The following is a 20,083-nucleotide window of genomic DNA, read 5'->3' as shown; positions in this document are numbered from 1 at the left end:
ATAAAACTTCTCACATATTTTCTTGTAATTAGATTTTCTGCATTAATTGCTTATTATTGCCATTATTTTTTTTTTTTATTAAAACGTTTACGGCTATGAATGAGTCGATTAGCGCGCTGACATTGAAAAAAGAAACCTTTTTATCTATTGTATCGATAATCACTGAATCTGATTCATTAGTTTTTTTTATTTAAATTTTTTTACCGTTTTTTATATTTTATATTTTTATTTTATAATTCCTTTGCATTTTTTATAGCCGTTATTTTGGCTTTTAAGGAAGTAAATTGTAAAGTAATTAAAGTTACGAGCATGATTACATTTTACAATGGTACTGTTCATTGCAATCACGCTAAAGTTTGATAATTATTTATTTTAGAGAATTATTTTCATACTCTAACTTTCATTTTCTTTATATTTCATTATTATTATTATTTTGTTTTTATTTACATATTTTTTTTAGTTTTATGGTCACTTTAGAGTTTTCATTTTTTGTAAGTAAGGGTTTAAGGTATCATAAATTATAGGATTTAAGTAAATACGTCGGTCATACTGTGTGTAGATGTTTTGAAAGATAGATAAAAGTGATTTTGAAAGTATTTCGGAAATGCGTGAGAACTTTAGGTTTGGTATTTTGCGCAGTGTAAAAGTATGACTGGGTGGGGTGAGAGGCCCAAGTAGTAGATAGAATGATTAAGAAAAGACCTGAAAGTCCTGAATAACTATTCCTTTTAGACAGACCTCTGTCATTTTTCATAATAAACATAACGCTTAAATTATCTGACCTGTGATTTCCTTTTTAGATATTACAGTCAACGCTCTCTGTATTTGACTCACCCGTACAGGACCATTCTCTGTATTTGACTCGTCCTTGTCCATAAGAGCTGTGTAAAATCGTCAAATACAGAGGAAGAATGTGGTCAAATACAGAGAGCGGTCAAATACAGAGAGCGGTCAAATACAGAGAGGTCCAATACAGAGAGCGTCGACTGTATCAACATCAATATCCTATCCAGTATTTCTGATACTACATTTATTATTTACTCGACTGTAATTTTTACATAGTAACTGAAGATTTTTGCGAAATAATTATTAATGACTTTAATGACGTTAATTATCTAGTAGCATTTTTATGACTTGATTAAAAAAAAATCTTTTTAAATCTCATAATTGAGTCGTCAATTTTTTTTATGATTTATGAGATCTGAAAATCTCATTTAAGACTTATAATTGCACAATAATTGTCGTTATGGAGAATTATTGTGATAGATAAATTTTATTATTAACTGACGATGTTGCAATGTTATAGAGATCTATGGATAGATAAAATAAACATGATAAATAAAGACTTTGACTTTTATTACTTTCGTGAACTTTGAGTTAAAAATTTTTGCCAAGATTTTCCAGAATAATAATAGGGAGCTTCAGTACTAATAATAAAAACAACTAATTTTATATAAAATCATTTATTTACACAATGAAGAACGCGTTATACAAAAAATAAACGCATTCTTTGGTCCATCTTTTTAAAATTAAAAAAATACCATTAGTATCTTATAAATTTTCTTACAAAAAATAAGTTTTATATACTTTATCGCATTTGATCAATTTTTGACAATTTTTAATAAAATTTAATCGTCAAATATTAGCTTAAGAATATCTTAAAGTAAAATCAAACTCTCTCGTATTGAAACGTAGCTTCATGACTTGACTTAAATTTGTAAAGTACGTAGAAATTAAGAACCTATATGTTTGGTCTGCATTATAATGTCGAGTTTCAGAAGTTTGACTCTAATAAATAGAAATAAAACGGAATGATTTATCTTAACAAAAAATTAACTATTTATAAATATTTTGATCTTCTGTTAATTAATAATTGAACATCAAAGCGCTATTTCAGCTTCAGATTCTTTCAGTTTTAAACTTTTCTTTATTTTTCTGCAACAAATGATTTATAATTAATAACATAATTTTATAATTATAATAACAAAAAGTGATACATACTTTCCAAAATCTTCACCATCCTGAAGAGTTTCCGGTAATTGGCATCCGTTGGTTTCAGGCAAAAATAATGCCAAGACTGCGCCAATTAATGGAAATGTGCCAAAAATCAACGGCGGTAAAAATCCTCTAACTAAGCTCTAAAAAAATGATAAAACGTCAGTAAATAATCATAAAAATATTAAAAAATAATATAGAAAAAAATTACCAATGACACAACAAATGGCGCAACCATTGATCCTATTCTCGCACACATACTACTCGTTCCTACTCCAATATTTCTTACAACGGTTGGGAACAATTCACCGGAAAATAAATACACTGTTGTGAACGATACAGACATCCCAACAATACCAAAACATGCGAGTATGAGTCGTAGCCATGCTAAATCTAAAATAATTATAAAAATAAATTTGGACTAATTATAATTTCTATATAATATAGAAATATTTTTTTTAATTAAAAAAAAAAAATACTTACTTTGAGGTACAGTAATTAAAAGCAAAGCGGCTACACCAGCAGTGATGTGACTAGTCATTAATGTAATTTTTCTACCCAATTTATTCATAACCCACCAGGCAACGAAATTACCAGGGATTTGAGTGGCACCCGACACCGCAAAATTAACAAATATGTCACCGCCGACCTGTCCGATGTACTGCGTCATCCCAAAAAGTCCCATTCCACATACAGCCCAGTTGAAAAATATTGCTAATGATTTTATTCTCATGTTCGGCGTTCTGAATAAGTCAATTATTGACGCCGAGTGATCCGAAGCCGATTTTCTTGAATTCTAGAAAAGTTAATCATGAATTATTTTTAAAACTAAAAATTAACTTCCATTAATTTCAATCAATAGTTCTGAGTAAAAAAAAATATATCATAACTTTTAATAAAAAATAAAAATCAATTGAAGATTTTTATTTATAAAAATTGTAAATTTAATTTTTAGATTATTTATCAGAATTTATAAGAGAAATTTTTTGATTAAAAGTCTAAACTAAAAATATTTACAGTTAATTGAAAAAATATTTAATTATAATTAAATTTTCATGTTAAAAAATTTTTATAACGTTTATAATATGAAAACGTTATAAATAGATACTCACTTGATGCAAATAATGTTTTCGCACCAATTCCGGAATATCTTTATCAGCAACTTTGTTAACTTTAGCTGCTTTTTTAAGTATTTTGCATGCAGCTTTCTGTTTTCCGACGGCCAAAAGCCATCTCGGTGACTCAGGAACAATCCACCAGTAACTTAAGAGTATTATTGACGGCAATGATATGGCTAATTGCAAATGCTGCCAGTGACGGAACAAGTATGCTATTCCAGCTAATGACATGTGTCCCAAACTGAAAGGTATTTGATAGAGTACTGTTATAGCTGCTCGCCATTTGGTACCGACTATTTCCATACATATTACATAACTCGTAACCATCGTCCCTCCAGTAGCCATCGCTGCCAATAATTTCAAGAACAGGAGGGCTGGAAACCACGGTACTATTGCACAACCGATTCCTGACACCAGTTGAAGTATCACCGATATCATCAATGGAATTTTTCTGCCAAATCTAAGGAACAAATTTAATTTCATTTGAAACATTTTTTTTAATTAATAATAATTAAATAAAAATTACCTGTCGGCTAAACTGCCAAAAGTTATATTCCCCAACAGTATTCCAAACATGAGTATCGACTGTTGAATGTTTGCATAATGGGACCGATTACAAACCAAATTCCACTGCAAAAAAAAAATTTATCAATGGTTGAAAATAAAAGTAAAATCAAAGATGCAATTAGCAATTATTTGATAATTACCTGAGAGATTATCGTTTCGGGAAATATACTTCTGTCGAACTCCCAAGACTGACACTCGACATGACTACCATTTACGTTTACAATGCACTGATCTTTGGCTGATGAATATGCTGGACTTGTGCAATTAAATTGCTGGGTGTGTGGCGCCATAAATACAATGGCAAGTTGATGCCATGCCACGGGGAATTTCACCAGGGAAATAGCGATGCAAACAAGGATTTGCCATCGTCCCATCGCCCCCATAGCCTCTTGGATCGCGTCCACTTCTTCATATTCTTCCTTTTTGTCCTTTTCAACCCCAATTTTGCCGTTTACTTCAGCTGGAAAATTTTAAATATTTTATTAATTATACTATAATACACTAAAAAAAAAAAAAATACTATTATCAAGAATTTTTCTTGGTTCAACTAAATTTTATTTGATTGATGAATTTTTCTGCTTGATTTAAACCAATAAAATTCTTTAAAATGTATTTAGTTCAAGATTTTTTCTCTTGAATCAAGTTTATTTTTTTATCAGTTTATAAATTTTACAAGAACTAACATGTATGATGTAAATAGTGTATCCGGATAAATAAATGAGTAAGTTTATTTCTATGAGGAAAAAAAAGTTGTGATAACACGGAAAGTATCTCATATACATCATCGCTTTTTTTTTAAATCCGATTATTTAATAATACACACGCAATATTTTTATTTTTAATAAACATGATTACAATGGAAACTTATCTGTTTTTTTTTGTTTATACATTTGTGATAATATCTTAAATAATTATCTAGTCTGTTGTACTTTATTTAAAAATGCAATTATAATAATATTTTCAATTTTCAATACCAGTGAGATAATTAGTATGAAAGGGTAAAAAATGCATAACAATTGTAAAATTCTTTAGTAACTTGCTCAAAATCAATCGAGATTTTTAGCTTGAAAAATTTAAATATGAAACATATTGTAACTTTTTTAATTGTCGTTGCGGTAATCGTTGCCATTGCAGAAGCTAAGAAAAGTAAATGTAAAGGCGAGGGAAGAACGGTAAGTTTGTTTGATTAAATTCTAATTAATAAATTTCTTGGTACAAAAACTTTAAATTAAAAAATGATAAATTTTTTTTCTCCAAAAATTTTGTTTTTTTTTTACAAAAAAATTTTTTTTTAAATTAGTGCCAGGAATCTATAGAATGCTGTTCAAAGTGGTGTTATGTAAACGGCTGCACTACTTGTAAGATTCATTCATTTTTATTATTCCAAAAAAATTAAAATTCTGTATCATAAATTCAAAGATATAAATTAATAATTAATTATTGCAGGGACTGACGGCCCGAATCCCTGCGCCGACTTTCACTGTATCGACAAAAAACAAACCTGTGTGATCAAGTACCGCTGTATTACCGGCGGGTGTCGTCCGGTGGCAACTTGCGTTGACAACCCTATTAGCACAAGCGAAACGAAGTTCACGTAAACCTGCGGCCGGAATTTGACGTAAAGTTTACGCTAACAGTAGAGCAACAGTTATACTTATAACAGTTGACGTGAAGTTAACGTTAACTTTCTGCAACTTTGCGTTAACTTTGAGCGAACCTTTCGGAAAATTCCGGCAATAGATTTACGCTAACTTGATGTGTAAGTTAAAGTCAAGTTCTGGGAAACTGTTGCAAATGCAGCGGTTGACGCGAAGTTAACATAAAGTTGACGTAAACTATTGAACATCAACCTAGTTGATGGTCAACCAGGGCTAACTGGGAAACATTAAAAAAAATAAAAATAAACTTGTAATAAACGCTAAAATTTGTCTTAAAATCTCTTGTATGCAACATGATAAAGATATTAACCAGGAAGTAATTTATTATTCTCAATAATTAACCCTTTAACTCAGCAGTCTAGACTTGGCATAACAAAGTTTATTAACTAAATGGAAAATTTTAGAAATATCTTAAAAATAATCGAGTTATTGACATGAGTAATTTGCCGGAAAGACTTTAACCTCATGGATTGTTCATATCAAATGACCAGACAGTTCAAGGATTTGCTTTTATTTATTTCCTAGTCAAAAGATTTGTAACAAAAAAAGTAATTTGCTTCCAGACTCAAAATAACGTCGAGAAGATAATTTATAATAAACTTAAAAAAGAACAAAAAAGATTTTAATACATTTTTTTATTTACTCAACTTTTGTCTCAGAGATCGTGACGTCACTCCTCAAATGCTATTGGAGTAAACAGTGGGTGTGCGCGATTCGCGATCGATCTTATTGGCTGGGAAGTCAATTCGTGAAGATTTACTCACATGCGAATGAATGTACTTGTGTATGTTAGTAATAATCAGTTACGTTAATTTATCAATAACAGTTTAGTCAGACGGGGCGAAAAATGAAGAAAAACAAAACGCAATACATTGACTCGTGGCAACAATAATAATAATAACTAAAATGTATGTAATAATTGTTGTTGTAGTACTAATTTAATTTTACTTTCTTACATACATTTATTTACTCTGAATAATTTCAGTCAATTAATGGACTTTGGGATTCTTATTTGATTTTAATTTAAATTATTTATTAATTAATAAAAAAATAAATTTGATTTAAGAGAAAAATTATTGAATTAAGTAAAAATTTACTAGAATTGAAAAAAGCTTCTGATGAAAAGCTTTTTCAGTTTTTTTCTCGACTTTGAAAATTAAATTTTTTTGTCCATGTTGATTTAAAACAGTAATTATCAATGTATTTACTATCATAATTATGAAAAAAAGTTCAATAAAATTAAAAATGTATTCGAAAATGTTTCAACTTTGATCAATGGTATTTATATTTATTAAAAAATAGGTCAATAGTACAACATTAAATCAAATTGCATCACTCAGTAATAATTAATAAGCTAGAAAAGAGATCTTTGAATGAAAAAATGAATAAATCTTTAAACAAAACTCAATTGTGATATAAATATAATATCACAAGAGGTCGAAGTTGTAGTTTAAGTTGATTAGATTCTAAGAATCGCGTGCTGTTTAAAAATATTTATCGGTGATTTCGAGTTCAATGTGAATACTAATTAATATAAATATTTTAAAATTAAATTATTATCGGGTAATTGTTTTTAATTTATGTTATGAAATGTATTATTATATTACTGAGTAACTAGTGAATTTTTCTTACATCCCGATTTTTCCTGGTTATTAAAAATTAAAATAAACTGGATCAGTAGTTCAAGTGTCTAATACTATCACGTAACTGTATGTTGATTTGTGTACATCAGAGTTTAGATACAGTACCAACGAGTCTTTTATAGTTTGATTAAATCTCGTTCAGTGTTGCTCACCTATAATACCCTCTAATTACATCAAGGGCAACTATTTATTGCAATAGATAAGTGAAAGAACTCCCGTTCAAATTCCACGATATTGCTCGAAAAACTCATGCTTAATTGTTTGCTTTAATACTTTTCTGTCGCTGTTTTTTTTTTAATTTTTAGTCATTCATTTTAAATTTTTAATTATCAAATCAGATGATAAAATGACAGATGTTTGAAATACTACAACAAATTTAAAAACTGAATCAGTATTATGCAAGATAAGTAAAACTTTTTAAATTATGAATAATGGATCAATTGTAGAAGTGAGATTTATGTTAAAGCCTTGACTTCTAAATTTTAACCGAAGGATTCACTGATACCCGAGGGCATCAAATAGGCACTAGGCCTTCGATTTGTTGATGATTTTTAATATCAATCGGGAATGCAGCCTTGTCTGGAGAATGTAGTACGTTTTAAGGTTTCGTTATTTCTCAATGCAACGTCAATTTTTATTTTTTTTTTAAATCTATAGACTCTTCTTACATAAATTAATTTAATGCAAAAAAAATATAATTAAAATACTTTTTAATGAATTATTTTGATGGTTCATTTAAAAATCACAAGAAAATCAGGAAGAAAAATTTTCATAATGTGAATGACGAATTTATGTAAAATTCAAAAGATATTACAATTTTTCCTAGTTAGTTATTAATTTGTTTATTCAGATGTATGAGTACAACAATTTTTCTAGGAATACTCTATTATTTTTTCCTTATTTTAAAGTTTTAGTAAATAAACAGTAAGATAATTTTCACGTGACAGACTAGTTTTAGAAGCGAAGGGTCAAGGTTCGATTCCCGACTAAAGTAAAGTACGAATTTCGGAATGAAATAAATGTTTTTTTAATTCTTTTTTACCCAAATCTTTTTAAAATAAACTAATTTTTTAAAATTAAAATGAAAAATGAAACATACCATAGCCGTTAGTTGGAATATCCTTCATAGCATCAATTAACGCCGATCAGTTTATTTCTTCAAGTATAAGTTCCTCTGAAAAATGATAATTCATTCATTTCCAACCCAATTACTCATTTTTTCACCCAAAATAATTTTATTTTTATCATTATTAAAGAATAATATTGGAAGATTTATTATCATAATCATAAATCAGTAAAAAATGTATTGTTCACAAATTAGTTATTAATTAAGGACAATAATTATTCATTAAGACGGATTGGAAACATAACTTTTGATCTTTTAAACGAGTGCGATAATTGGATTGATAAATCAGTCACCATCAATGGCGGTTCGGATAATTTTTGATTAATGCTTTAATTGTTGAAATGTCAGCTGTTTATCTATTTAAAAATATTGAATAATACATTCATTATGCAATTTATTTATCAACAATAAATGTCATAGAAATATTTTTATAATAATTTAAATAAATCACTGAAAGGACGTCGCTGTATTTTTAATAAATCCCAAGGATTTATTAATTATTACTCTTTTCAAATTCATTTTATTTATTTTATTCACAATAATATCTTTTGAATAAAATAATAAAATTACGATTTGTTCATAGAATACAAAGCTCATTGCGAAATAATTTATCAGATAATTATTTTTTCTAAATAAATAAGTATGCAAAGCGTCACTTAATGCGTAGATTTATAAATATAATAATTAAATATTATTTTATTTATCTTTTAAAATTATTCATTTTATTGTGAATTCCGCCATTTGTATATTTGCCTTATCTTATTCTTTATTCATTAATATAAATGAAAATATTTATTTATTTCTTTTAACAATATCAAACTTCAATAATTCATCTCAAGTTGCCTCGTGCGAAAATTCAGTATCGAGTCCGCGTCACGATAAAATAAAAAATTTTTATTTTATTTTTTAAATGAAAAAAAATGATTAATTTCATATCTTTTAAAATGGAGAAACTTCCCAGAAATTTTTTTTTTTAAATTAATCTATTAATAAGAAAATTATTATCTTCTTTATCAACTAGAAGTCATAAAAATATTAATATTGTCCATATTTTTTAACGCTAATCTACTAAAATTATCAATTTATCACCTTAAACTTTAATTATACACAGTAAAAAATTTTTCGTCATTTTGTAAAGTGTTAAAATTTGTGTGTTAAATATTACACTCTAGTGTGTAGAATTTAACATTCTCATGTGTTGATTTAATGATTTAACACACTAGAATGTTAAATTCTACATACTAGAGTGTAATATTGAACACTCAAATTTTAACACTCTACAGAATGACGAAAAAATTTTTTCTCCCCTCCGGGCGGAAAACGTCAATTTTCTGCCCGCTGCGCTTAATGAAAATGCTGCTTTCCGCCTCCGTCGAGGAGAAAAATAGTATTCTCACCACGGGCAGGAAATAAGAAAGCCTCAGATCACATGTTTGTCGGCTTCGCCTCGGTCAACAATTACATGTAATCTGAGACATTTCTTATTTTCCTGCCGTAGATAATAAATATACTATTACTGTGTATTTACGCGAAATTATTAAATGATTACTCTTTAAATGGTCTTTAATATTGATATTTCAAAAAAATCGTCAATAACAATTAATTAATATTCATTATTCACATTTAAGCATTAAAAGTCGTGATATAAAATTAAAATTCTCAACGAAAGTCTTAAAGACATAAAAATAGCAATAATTTATCATTTTAATAGAAACAATGAATTGAGGAAACATAAACACTCGAAAATTTTAATGATACAATGACCGAGTTGCAAGTTACGTTATTAATATCAAGGCTTTGTCCGTGACATAGAGATAATGTTTGTGAATGCGTAGGCTGCATACAACACACGTGTAGCATACAAGTGTCCTAAACGCGTGACAATAAAAACAATGAATTGTTTAGTATAAATAATTGCTAATTTCTCACTTATGCGATAAAAAGATAACATTTTTAATCTTCTTTAATAAGAGTAATTTATAATTATCATTATTTATAATAATTATGTTAATAAGATGTTGACAAAAAATTTTATTGCGAATGCAAAAGATGAGTGAAAATTACCGTTGAAGACGTTAAGTATGAATAGATTAGGAGGATTAATTTGCATTAATGTCTAGTCTTTTATAAATCTCATAATTATTCCATTAATTATGCGCAATTAAGTGGGAACTAAGTACAGACGCGGACAATTTTGCAGTGATGTTTTGTTAATCAAATCATTTTTGTTAATTCGATTATTTTTTTTTTCTGTGAAAATTCTAATTTTTATTTAAATTCAATAACGTCGCAGTCGTTTTTTTTTTATGTTTTAAAAAATACTAAATTTTCTCTTCCTTATGTATTTCGTAATTTTCAAGTTCAATTTCTCACAATTGTGCTTATTTTAGAATTTACATTTTATTTCATTGTTTTTTGGCAACTCATACTTATACTTTATCTTCGTAACTACAAATCATAATCTATATATATATATTATAAATATATTTATAGAATACACAGAGGAAAAATAATACTTCAATTAAGGAAATATTGTTGACAAATGAATTGGTTATTTATAATTTTTATATTTATCGATAGTATATATTCTTATCAGAAAAATTAGTCGAATTGATTAAAAAAAAGTTAATTTTAATTTTATTAAAGTTAAAGTATTAATTGTATCAATAAAAAAGTTCACTCGAACCAAAAATTAATTAATTAAAAAGATCAAAGTAGTTTTGTTTTAAGTGAAATTTTTTTTGGAGCAAGAAAATTTTCATTTAAGAAAATTTGATTTTTTCCAAGACAATTATTGTCTTCATAAATATATTTTTTAAATTAAAAAAAATTTAATTCTCTTCCCAAGAATTGATTTTATTTTAATTTCAATTTCATTTAAATAAAAAATTTTTGATTTAATTATTTTCATTAATTGTAACGATTATTTCGCACAATTTTTCACTTAAAAAATAAAATAATATTTACCTTAGAATCAAATTTTATTTTTAATTGAACAAAAATTTTTTTTTTGAAACTAATTCCTTAAAATTATAACACTTGTCTCACGTTCAACACTTTGGATAAAATTAACAATAATAAAAAAATTTTGAACGCTGGGCTAAATAATATAAAAACTATAAAAAGTTTTTTTCAGCATTTAGAAAAATCACGCAAAATCACACACTCCATCGGTAAAAAAATCCAAAATTTCCTTAAAAATAAAATAGAACCAAAAAATCTATGAAATTAAATTATTTAAACAATGTTAATTGTTGATACAGTAAGAATGACACTTGAGCAACTGAAGTGAACAAGTTTGTCGGGCATAAAACTTACTCTTGTAATGCGTTTCACGATCGCGCGCTCAGTATTAAAAGAGAAGAAGGAGTCCCTGTAGATGTAATGCTAGCGTAAGTGTAAGTAAATAAAGTGGTGTAGCGATATTACACTATTTGCGAGAAAAAACTTTTATTACGCCATTGTAGTGGTGTTTATTAACTTAATGATAAACATCAAATCAACACTTTTAAATTAATATCACATTAAGTAATTAATTACCAATCTACTTACCAGTAATAATAGACATTTTATAACTAACGCATTACATTAAATTTTCTCACATTTCTATCGAAAAAATTTTGACTTACATCTATAGGTACCAATAACAACAATTAAATAAAACTAAAGACAATTATTTATAAATTAATCAATTATTTTAAGTACATTCGCTGTCGCGATAAAATTATTAATACCCAATCAGTGTTTTTGCAATATTAAAGATAAATTATGAATCATTTTTTTGTTATTATAAGAAAATTTAAAAATCATTACTCTCATGATCAATGAGCACGAAATCGATAAATTCCAAATTTTTATAAGGATAAAAATAAACTTGTAAACAAATTGATATGTTGAGATGAAGGTCGTGAAAGCACCTTGTAAATTGATATACAATCGTATTGTTTACAAATCAAAATCCTAATCGTATATTAAATACACAATAAATAATAAATAATATTGTAATATTATGATTACACCTATTCAGATGTAACTTAAACATTTAAACAGATATTTTATAATTATAATTAACAAGTCTATGAATTAATATTTTTGCGCGGCGCTTATTATTTTAAAATTGCGGTTGAAATGAAATGATTCACTTGCATCGATTAACCTCGAGAAAACGAAATCTTTATCTGACTGATTTACCGCGTAAAACGTTTATCCATTAGGGAAGTGAATAGTAATTAGTAATTGGTAGTTAGTTTTCATAGGTTAAATTACTTTTATTAATACGCATTTTTATTATACATATATTAATATTGCATGTTCATCAAAGAATGCAGAATATGGAAAGGCTGAAGGACTTTCTGGTTTGTAGAACTTAATGTAATATTGAATAATTATTGATTGCTACATGAAAAAAAAAAGTTTAAAATTGCAGTTTACATTCCAATGAAAAATTTGGGATCTAAAAATTATTTTAGAATTTTTAAATTACAGAATAAATTTACAGACTTTTATTTTTATTTTTAAAGATTTATTTCGCCGGTGAATGCTTATTGTTTTGCTAGAAGAAAATTCTATTAGTTAAATCGAATAGTATCTTAATTATTCAATTAATAAAATCATGCGATCATTCACTCACAGTGCAATTAAATTGATCTGCATACTTCGTTTAAAGTGGCTTAATTGTAATAAATTTGTTGATCGTTCTTAAGATGATGACGATCTTGTTATTTGCATATTAACAATTTTTATGAATACTAATAATTGTTGCATGTAAAAATTACTGCATTGAATATAATTTTTTAATTGCATAGAATAAATTTAATAGTATAATTTGCCTCAATGTATTCTTAATAATTATTTATTTGAACAACGAAAAAATAAATTATTTTTATCAAATTTAGCCACTCATTTAGCCATATTGTGAATGTCTATCTTTGATATAACATTATGAGGTAAAAATATATATTTTTATGATGAAGCATTAATATTAAATGTTGAGAAATACGAGATCAATTATAAATTAGAGAAATAAACGATATACTTTTATAAAAAGTATGGTAACAATAGAGAATCATTAAAACAATTTCGTGAGACCTTAATCTAAGAATTGCTTTTGTTAAAATGAATATCCTTCTTAGCAGAGTTTAATGTCTTTAAAACTTTTACACGGTATTAAGTATTAGTCACGATGAAGAAATGACACACTACCAAATTATAAAATTATTTAATCATTCATTTAATACTAAAACTGTTTTGATAATAATGGGTTCAATAAAAAAAAATCTTCCTGCATGAATATAAATTTTAGGGAATTATAAACTGATAAAAAAAAATTATCTTGATTTAGAGAAAAAATCTTGAACTTAGAAAATTATTTTTAAGAATTTTATTCTGAATTAAGTAAAAAATGAATTTTCTTTAATCCTTAATTTATTAATGAACTTTATACGTTGCAGCTTCTTTATAATTTAATTTTATTACTTTTATCTCTAAGACTCTTTAAATTGTCAGTTAATTCACTATTAACTCAATATTATATTCTCATTATTTTTTTATCTTTGTATTGATAATATTATCTATCTTAAAAACAATTTAAATATCTCTCCTAAACTTTTTTTTGTTCTAATTCTTTTTTTTCTTTTTTTCTTTTGTTACCTACAAGTATAGATTTAAAATTGCCCAATAATTAAATTTTCTCATTGCCATTTGACCTTGGCTTTTGCATAATTATAAATAAACTAAACTAAATTAAAAAAATTTTTTGATCCACGCTAGTCCAAGAAAAAATTTTTAGGTTTATAATTTTTGTCTTGAATAATAATAAAAATAATAAACAGTCGAGTTATTAGAATTTTCATACGTATTTATTCAAATCATTAACAATTACACAATTTGTACTGCACATAATTTGATTGGAATGATTGAAAAAATCGAATATGGACGGATTAGTAAACAATTACAAAATAAGTGTTCACACTGTTGATCAGACATTTAAGGCACAATTTTTTTACATCAAACAGATACAACGTAACTGTTATCAACATTTAGTCCAATAGTTACGTTAGGTAATTAAAGTTAAGTAATTAATAATAATTTAGTGGGGCCCAGCTTAATTACTGCGATATGTTCAATTAAATGTACAACATCCAGGGCTGTCATTCACACTCTGACAAAATATCGAAGCACACTCTCCTCTACAATAATCATTTAAACGTATACGACAATTGCTTCATATGACACTACATTTCAAAATATAAACAAACAATTCCAATATCAATTAATTATTTTATGTATAAATCAATAATTTAATAAAAATAAAATAAAAGGCGAAATATTAACAGTTTAAAATAAAAACTTATCAAACTCTATTGCACGGACTTGGGCTGTATGTCGGGTCAAACCTAATAGCAGGATCGCTAAGGTAAGCACACCACGTAAAACCTGGCGGATAGCCTGAAAAATTCATGCGGTTATTGTTTAAATAATTCACTTAATTACAAATTTCAATCTTTAGTTTTTATAAAATAAAATAAAATCAGCACATTATTAATATATTTAATGGTGTTATTAATTTTCGTTAATTATTGTGCAATTCCCCAAATAATTGAGCATTAATAAATATTTTAATTAATGGTGTAATACTTACGCACTCCCTTGTGCATTTAATAATATTTATTTAAATTATTTCGTTTTTTTATTCAAGTATTTAAAGCATGAGTGTAAGATCGAACAGATACTTTCTCCACTTGTCCAGCTGCGTGCAAATAATTCCCCATGATTAGTTTTTTAGTTTTTAATTTTTTTTTATCTAAATAACGAAATTTTTCATTGCTTTATAATTATTAATAATTAATCTTAGTGATCATATTTATATTAATATTAATAATAATAAAGTTAATACATATTATAATTAATACTATTTAATAGATAATAACAAAATTACATATAATATATTCATATAAAGTTTTGAACTCTAACACTGTAATTATATTACTTTGTAAATCATTTTTATAAAATATACATTTATATACTGTTATATTTTGATCTTTACAAACTATGCGACATTTGATCTTTTAAATACGGTAAATTTTTCTTTTCCAAAAATGAAGTGTAAAATTTAGATTCTCCTAACAGTTAAAATTTTGGACGGAATAAGACGTAATTAGTCTGAAGAAAAAATTCATAGTGCGCTTTAAAAATTTTACATAGCTGCCTAGTTAATTTATTTTTTTAGTAAATTTATTAATTTTTACTAGTAATAGTTATTAATTAATATTTAATTAAAAGTAAACCAACACCGTACCCGTACTAAAAATATAATATAAAGTTTGAAATGATGACCGTTTTGAATGTTAAAATTAATTACAATAGTAATTTAAATTTAAACGTGATGTATTTGCTTGAGCGGTTGGTCAGAATATCTCGGGAAAAATTAGAGATTCAAATTTTAGGTTTTAAATTTTGACATTTTTATTATAGTATGGTACTTTTTTAGAGAAGACATATTTTTTGTTGAATATTAAATCTTTTACTTATCTATCTAAATAATAATTTAGAAAATTTTAAGTCAAAATTTTGATTTCTAGAAAACTCAAAATTTTTTAAACTTCTAAAAGTTTTGGATGAATATTTGTTAATTAAAATACAGTAGTAATTTTTTTTTTGTTTTATTCATACCTTTTACTTTTTTTTCTATTCTTTAATATTTCAATTTAATAAAAAAATCGAAAGTTTGTTTGTCGATTCAGAAGTTGGTACAAAAATATTTTCGATATTTTATTTTGACTCTTACAAAATTTTTATTGAAACGAAATAAAAATTTTTTTGATTTTTTTGTACCACTCTAAAAATCATAATACAAAAAAATCCCTAAATTATTTATTAAATTGTAAAAGATAAATATTTTAAATAAATATATTTTTTGATGAAAATTTTCGTCTTAAATCTTTCACCCAAAAATATTCTGACCTAACCTTCGTGATGTGTTTATCATGACTTAAATTACAAAGTCAAAAAAAATAAATTAAGTACAGACATAATCTCTAAGTGCAGTAACAATAAAAACATGTTTCAGCCTTATTTGTTAATTAAGATCGTCTTAAAAAGCATCTTAAAAAATGTATCCAACAATTATACCAGAGTGTAGCGCAGTGTTAATTAATTAAAAAATGAGTCGACTTAGATAAAATAAACCAGTGTCCAAGTTATTTGAAACCAAAATCCGGCAAAGTAAATATTTGACGTAAAGTTAACTTGCCTCGGGGTTTGTATTTGAGATGATCCTCGATAAACTGGCAAGGACAACGGGCGGAGACGCAGTGACGCGGAGGAATAGCTGGTCCAACGTAGGCTCTATTCCGTTCCTGGGAGTCTACTACCAGGTCGAGTCTGTGACGGACAAATTGACGTGTCCACCTGGACGCGTACCTCAGTAACAGCATTTCCGCCCGCTCCTGCCAACATACACCGTCACCAGTTTCAACGACTAAAGCCATACACATTTAGTACTATTTATTTTTAAAAACGCAAGCATTAAGTCATTTCTATCAATCAGTTTTTGATAAGTGTGGATATTACTGCAGTTATTAGAAATTTATACCTCTAAAACTAAATTAAAAGCATTTTCAAGTTATTATAAACCCCAAAATAATTAATTGCAAAATTAAAAATTATTTTCTCAATTTTAATAATTATTTTTTAAAAAAAGTATCACTGCGGTAGTAAAATTTTCAATTTATAAATTTATTTATTTTTTGAATTAATAAAATTTTTTAAATTATTGAATTACTAGTTCAATTTTTTTTTTTTAATAATAAAAGCAAATATTTCTAAATAATAAAATCCACAGTAATACCCACATTTACCCTCCGTAAAAATAAAAATAAAAAAAGATAAAACTTTTAGAAAAAAAGATAAAATAGATAGCTGATCCTGCAGACTATAAAATAGTAAAGCAAGCGTATAATTAATAAAAATCTAAGGAATGTTTGTCACTGGAATTAAAATCCTATACGTCATAAAGTTATTAGTCATCTAAATAAATTAATTAAAAAAATTAAGTACACGGTTCACGGTCTCTTGGAATAAAATAAAAATCAAAACCCTCGATCTCTCAGGAAACTACTCCACCTAGGACAAAAATCTCTGCCTTGAACCCGTGGTTTATTGCGGAGCCACTCTTCAATATATTGGCACGGACACAAAGCCGACGCTAAATGACGTGGTGAAGATGGATTACCACCTTCTTCATCAACTGTCCAGTCTAAGCGCCGTCTCAGGTAATCCTTTCCCCATCGCTGAATGTATCGACACAAAACTTGCTCGCTTTTACCCTATCATTACGTTTTACAATAAATACAACAATAAACAAAATAGATAAGAGTTGTTAAAGAATAACAATAGGATTAAACAATAAAAGAATTTGATAGTTCAGTGGATAAAAAAAATACAATACCTGTTTGCGTGATAACCTGGTGGTAGTGCTTCCTTGTATGACAATATCGGTATCATCAATGTCCATCCGCTGCTGCAATTCCTGTCTACGTCGTTGCATTTCATTAGTTTCTTCACCTCCAATGACTCTGCCCTCGCGTTCCTCTCTCTCGATAACTTCTTGGAGTTTTTTCTTAAAAATAATTCAATGAAAATTAATCCTGGTAAGTATATAGAGGTACACATAGTTGGATGAATAATTAAATAGAGACTTACTACGCAGTCTGTAGTGTCAAAGTAGATGAAGCATAAATTAACTTTATGACAAGATATTTTCCCTCTGTCATCTAGACCGACAATTATCTTGTGACGTAACAAATGCTTGTTTACTTGAGCCATACATTTTTCTAAATTATGATTTAGTTTTATCTTTATAAACATACATAAAAATATAGCTGCTGCATTTAGTATTAACCACATAATACCAAGGCCAAATAGTGTAAGTCCAGCCAGACCAGAAAACAACAGACCAAGTAGAATAACAAATGCTGTGAAAATCCACAGCACAAGGATACGCTTATAACAAATATTGTACATATTAAAACGCACATCGTTGACCAGCAACTCCATAACGTGAACGTAATCTTCCACCGTTAACTATAAATATAAAACGTTAATTGTTATTAATTAAATGAGTCATCGGTTTAAGTTACTCAGTGTTGATAATCACAGTCACTGAGAAAATTAAAAATTCCTTTTTAAAGAATAGATAAGAAATTATTTTACTGCTAATTTTTATTGTTATCGCTTTGAATGCAAATTTTTTATGATAATTAATTTAGCTGATATTTAATAATTTTAAAAATTTTTGTAACAAATAAATTATGACCCGAAAAAAATTATTAAAAAATTGTCAAATGAAGACTAACTTTAATTTCATAAATTTATTTCAAGGGAAAAAATTATTTTATCCTCGAAAAAAAATTACTTTTTAAATAATTGAAATAAATTTTAATTTGTTCCTCAAATTATTTACATTATAAAAAAATAAATAGATAATTAATAAATTTTATTTAAATTCTTGAGTCAAGATAATTTTTTATTTTAAAAAAATTACTAAAAAAAAATATTTTTTGTTGGTTTAAAAAATTATTTTAAAAGTTGGGCAATAGTTATATAATTTAAACATTAATAAAAAAAATAGCAGTTAAATATTTCCAATATAAATTTATGATTGAAAGGACAATTTATCATTGACGTACGGAAGCATTAAAATAGTAAATTATTAAAAATTAAAGAACAAATATAAATTTGTCAAAAAATCAAACTTTTTTCTCTCCTAAAATTTTTCTCAGTGCAAGTGATTAATTAACACCATAAAAAATAAAAATATAATTTTACCGTAAGACCTTGAGCCATGAGTTCTTCCGGAACTAATTCAGGTCGAAATTTAGCCGGAGTAATCCATGGCCATCTCGTATTAACCGGTAGTAGTGTGACAATAGTGTCACCATTAGCGAATCCTCTCCTGATGTTGCCAATAGGCGTGCTGATAACATTATTAACATTACTGCGACCATTAGAAGTGTCCCTGAGGTCAATAGTTTTGAGAGAGGCGCTCTTAGGATCGGAAACTTTAACATCCGAAGGAACATTAGCTTCAGGACTCTCATTAGAAATAGATCTGCTGAGTCCTGATCTATCTAAATTTATTTGGACGGACTCGGTTGCTATTACAGCTCCGCTGTACTCGTTTTTCTTGTTTGAATTACCAGCTACTGCTCCAGCAGGAACACTAGCAGTAGGAATACTAGCGATATCTTTTTGTTCGGCTTCCTTGACAATCTTATCAATACTAACAGTTACTGTTTCAGGTTTTATCGTCGCTGGGAGAGTTTCTTCAGGCAGCTTAGGAGCCGGTTCCTCCTCGAATTGGACCCAGTTCTTGGTCTTCACTGCAATATCCACGACTCCAGCGTCGTCAGTCGTGTCTTGGGAGTTTGGTGAGCTCATTGTGGAGTAAATGGGCCAGTCGACTATTTAAAATATTACTTCAAGGTATCCAACGGTTCGTCTTAGTGTCAGAGAAGAATGTTTACCACGTTGCGGCCTTCTGAGCAGACTATCGTCATACTTTCACCAGCCATCAACACCTATGAAAGTAAAATTCCACTTTTATTAACAGTTACACTCTAAAGGTACAAAATATTTATTATTATAAATTATAAATTAATTGAAAAAATAATTAACACGTTTTTTGTACGCATACATCCGCCATCTTTCGCGGATCTCGTGCACATATGTAAATAAAAACAGGGAGTGCCCACATACGACAAACTGGAATTCCTTGTTTACTTATCCACCAAAAAACTAATTACTCAATTAACTGGAACACTTAAAATCCCCAGTAATTAAGATTTTTAATTTTTAAAAAACTAGTCACAGTTTTCTTCAACGAAATACTTTCACTTTAAAAATCTAAAGGTAAATTAAATGTTTTTTATTTTTAAGGATATTTATTTAAATAATAAATTATTTTTTATAAATAAA

At 27.1% G+C, this 20,083-nt stretch overlaps 3 protein-coding genes and 1 long non-coding RNA gene across 7 annotated transcripts; 1 reads left to right on the top strand and 3 right to left on the bottom strand.

Annotated features, from left to right (window-relative positions):
* Window positions 1-1,514: 1,514 nt before the first annotated feature.
* Window positions 1,515-11,447, bottom strand: LOC123272442 (organic cation transporter protein-like). The gene is made up of 9 exons (XM_044739212.1): window positions 11,075-11,447; window positions 8,081-8,155; window positions 3,821-4,140; window positions 3,640-3,743; window positions 3,108-3,573; window positions 2,479-2,791; window positions 2,207-2,388; window positions 2,002-2,138; window positions 1,515-1,935 (listed from the first exon to the last, which is right to left on the bottom strand). The coding sequence occupies exons 2-9, from the start codon at window positions 8,106-8,108 to the stop codon at window positions 1,881-1,883; spliced, it is 1,605 nt and encodes a 534-aa protein (XP_044595147.1). The 5' UTR covers window positions 8,109-8,155; window positions 11,075-11,447; the 3' UTR covers window positions 1,515-1,880.
* On the top strand, window positions 4,598-5,658 carry LOC123272443 (conotoxin Vi11.7-like). Its single transcript, XM_044739213.1, has 4 exons — window positions 4,598-4,852; window positions 4,981-5,038; window positions 5,127-5,242; window positions 5,561-5,658. The coding sequence occupies exons 1-4, from the start codon at window positions 4,760-4,762 to the stop codon at window positions 5,567-5,569; spliced, it is 276 nt and encodes a 91-aa protein (XP_044595148.1). The 5' UTR covers window positions 4,598-4,759; the 3' UTR covers window positions 5,570-5,658.
* Window positions 4,975-5,698, bottom strand: LOC123272444. The gene is made up of 2 exons (XR_006511088.1): window positions 5,565-5,698; window positions 4,975-5,246 (listed from the first exon to the last, which is right to left on the bottom strand). It is a non-coding gene; the product is annotated as an uncharacterized LOC123272444 (long non-coding RNA).
* Window positions 11,448-13,946: 2,499 nt separating the features above from the next.
* LOC123272431 (transmembrane protein 268) lies at window positions 13,947-19,546 on the bottom strand. Of its 4 annotated transcripts, XR_006511086.1 has the most exons (6): window positions 18,935-19,546; window positions 17,810-18,190; window positions 17,556-17,726; window positions 16,359-16,554; window positions 14,748-14,855; window positions 13,947-14,554 (listed from the first exon to the last, which is right to left on the bottom strand). XR_006511086.1 is itself a non-coding variant. In XM_044739189.1 (5 exons), exons 1-5 carry the CDS (start codon window positions 19,544-19,546, stop codon window positions 14,460-14,462), a joined length of 1,455 nt encoding a protein of 484 aa, XP_044595124.1. In that variant the 3' UTR covers window positions 13,947-14,459. The 4 variants fall into 4 exon arrangements, 3 of the variants coding, with proteins under 3 accessions (XP_044595124.1, XP_044595125.1, XP_044595126.1); XM_044739189.1 differs by lacking the exon at window positions 14,748-14,855; XM_044739190.1 differs by having other exon boundaries at window positions 14,420-14,855.
* Window positions 19,547-20,083: the final 537 nt, after the last annotated feature.

The sequence above is a fragment of the Cotesia glomerata genome, linkage group LG10 (genome assembly GCF_020080835.1).
Source record: "Cotesia glomerata isolate CgM1 linkage group LG10, MPM_Cglom_v2.3, whole genome shotgun sequence".
Lineage (NCBI taxonomy): Eukaryota > Metazoa > Arthropoda > Insecta > Hymenoptera > Braconidae > Cotesia > Cotesia glomerata.
Note: the sequence above shows the minus strand (reverse complement) of the source record. Positions and strands in the feature narration are given on the sequence as shown.

What these genes read in the sequence shown, in the direction of transcription:
- LOC123272431 (XM_044739189.1), bottom strand. Translation starts at nt 19,546, where the DNA reads ATGAGCTCACCAAACTCCCAAGACACGACTGACGACGCTGGAGTCGTG. An exon ending in CCAGGTTATCACGCAAACAG is followed by an intron (nt 16,555 to 17,555) that starts GTATTGTATTTT and finishes GTATGTTGGCAG; the next exon opens with GAGCGGGCGGAAATGCTGTT. An exon ending in TCTCAAATACAAACCCCGAG is followed by an intron (nt 14,555 to 16,358) that starts GCAAGTTAACTT and finishes TGAATTTTTCAG; the next exon opens with GCTATCCGCCAGGTTTTACG.
- LOC123272443 (XM_044739213.1), top strand. Translation starts at nt 4,760, where the DNA reads ATGAAACATATTGTAACTTTTTTAATTGTCGTTGCGGTAATCGTTGCC. An exon ending in GTAAAGGCGAGGGAAGAACG is followed by an intron (nt 4,853 to 4,980) that starts GTAAGTTTGTTT and finishes TTTTTAAATTAG; the next exon opens with TGCCAGGAATCTATAGAATG. An exon ending in TGTAAACGGCTGCACTACTT is followed by an intron (nt 5,039 to 5,126) that starts GTAAGATTCATT and finishes TAATTATTGCAG; the next exon opens with GGACTGACGGCCCGAATCCC.
- LOC123272442 (XM_044739212.1), bottom strand. Translation starts at nt 8,108, where the DNA reads ATGAAGGATATTCCAACTAACGGCTATG. An exon ending in TATTCCAACTAACGGCTATG is followed by an intron (nt 4,141 to 8,080) that starts GTATGTTTCATT and finishes AAAATTTTCCAG; the next exon opens with CTGAAGTAAACGGCAAAATT. An exon ending in GATGGTGAAGATTTTGGAAA is followed by an intron (nt 1,936 to 2,001) that starts GTATGTATCACT and finishes CATTTGTTGCAG; the next exon opens with AAAAATAAAGAAAAGTTTAA.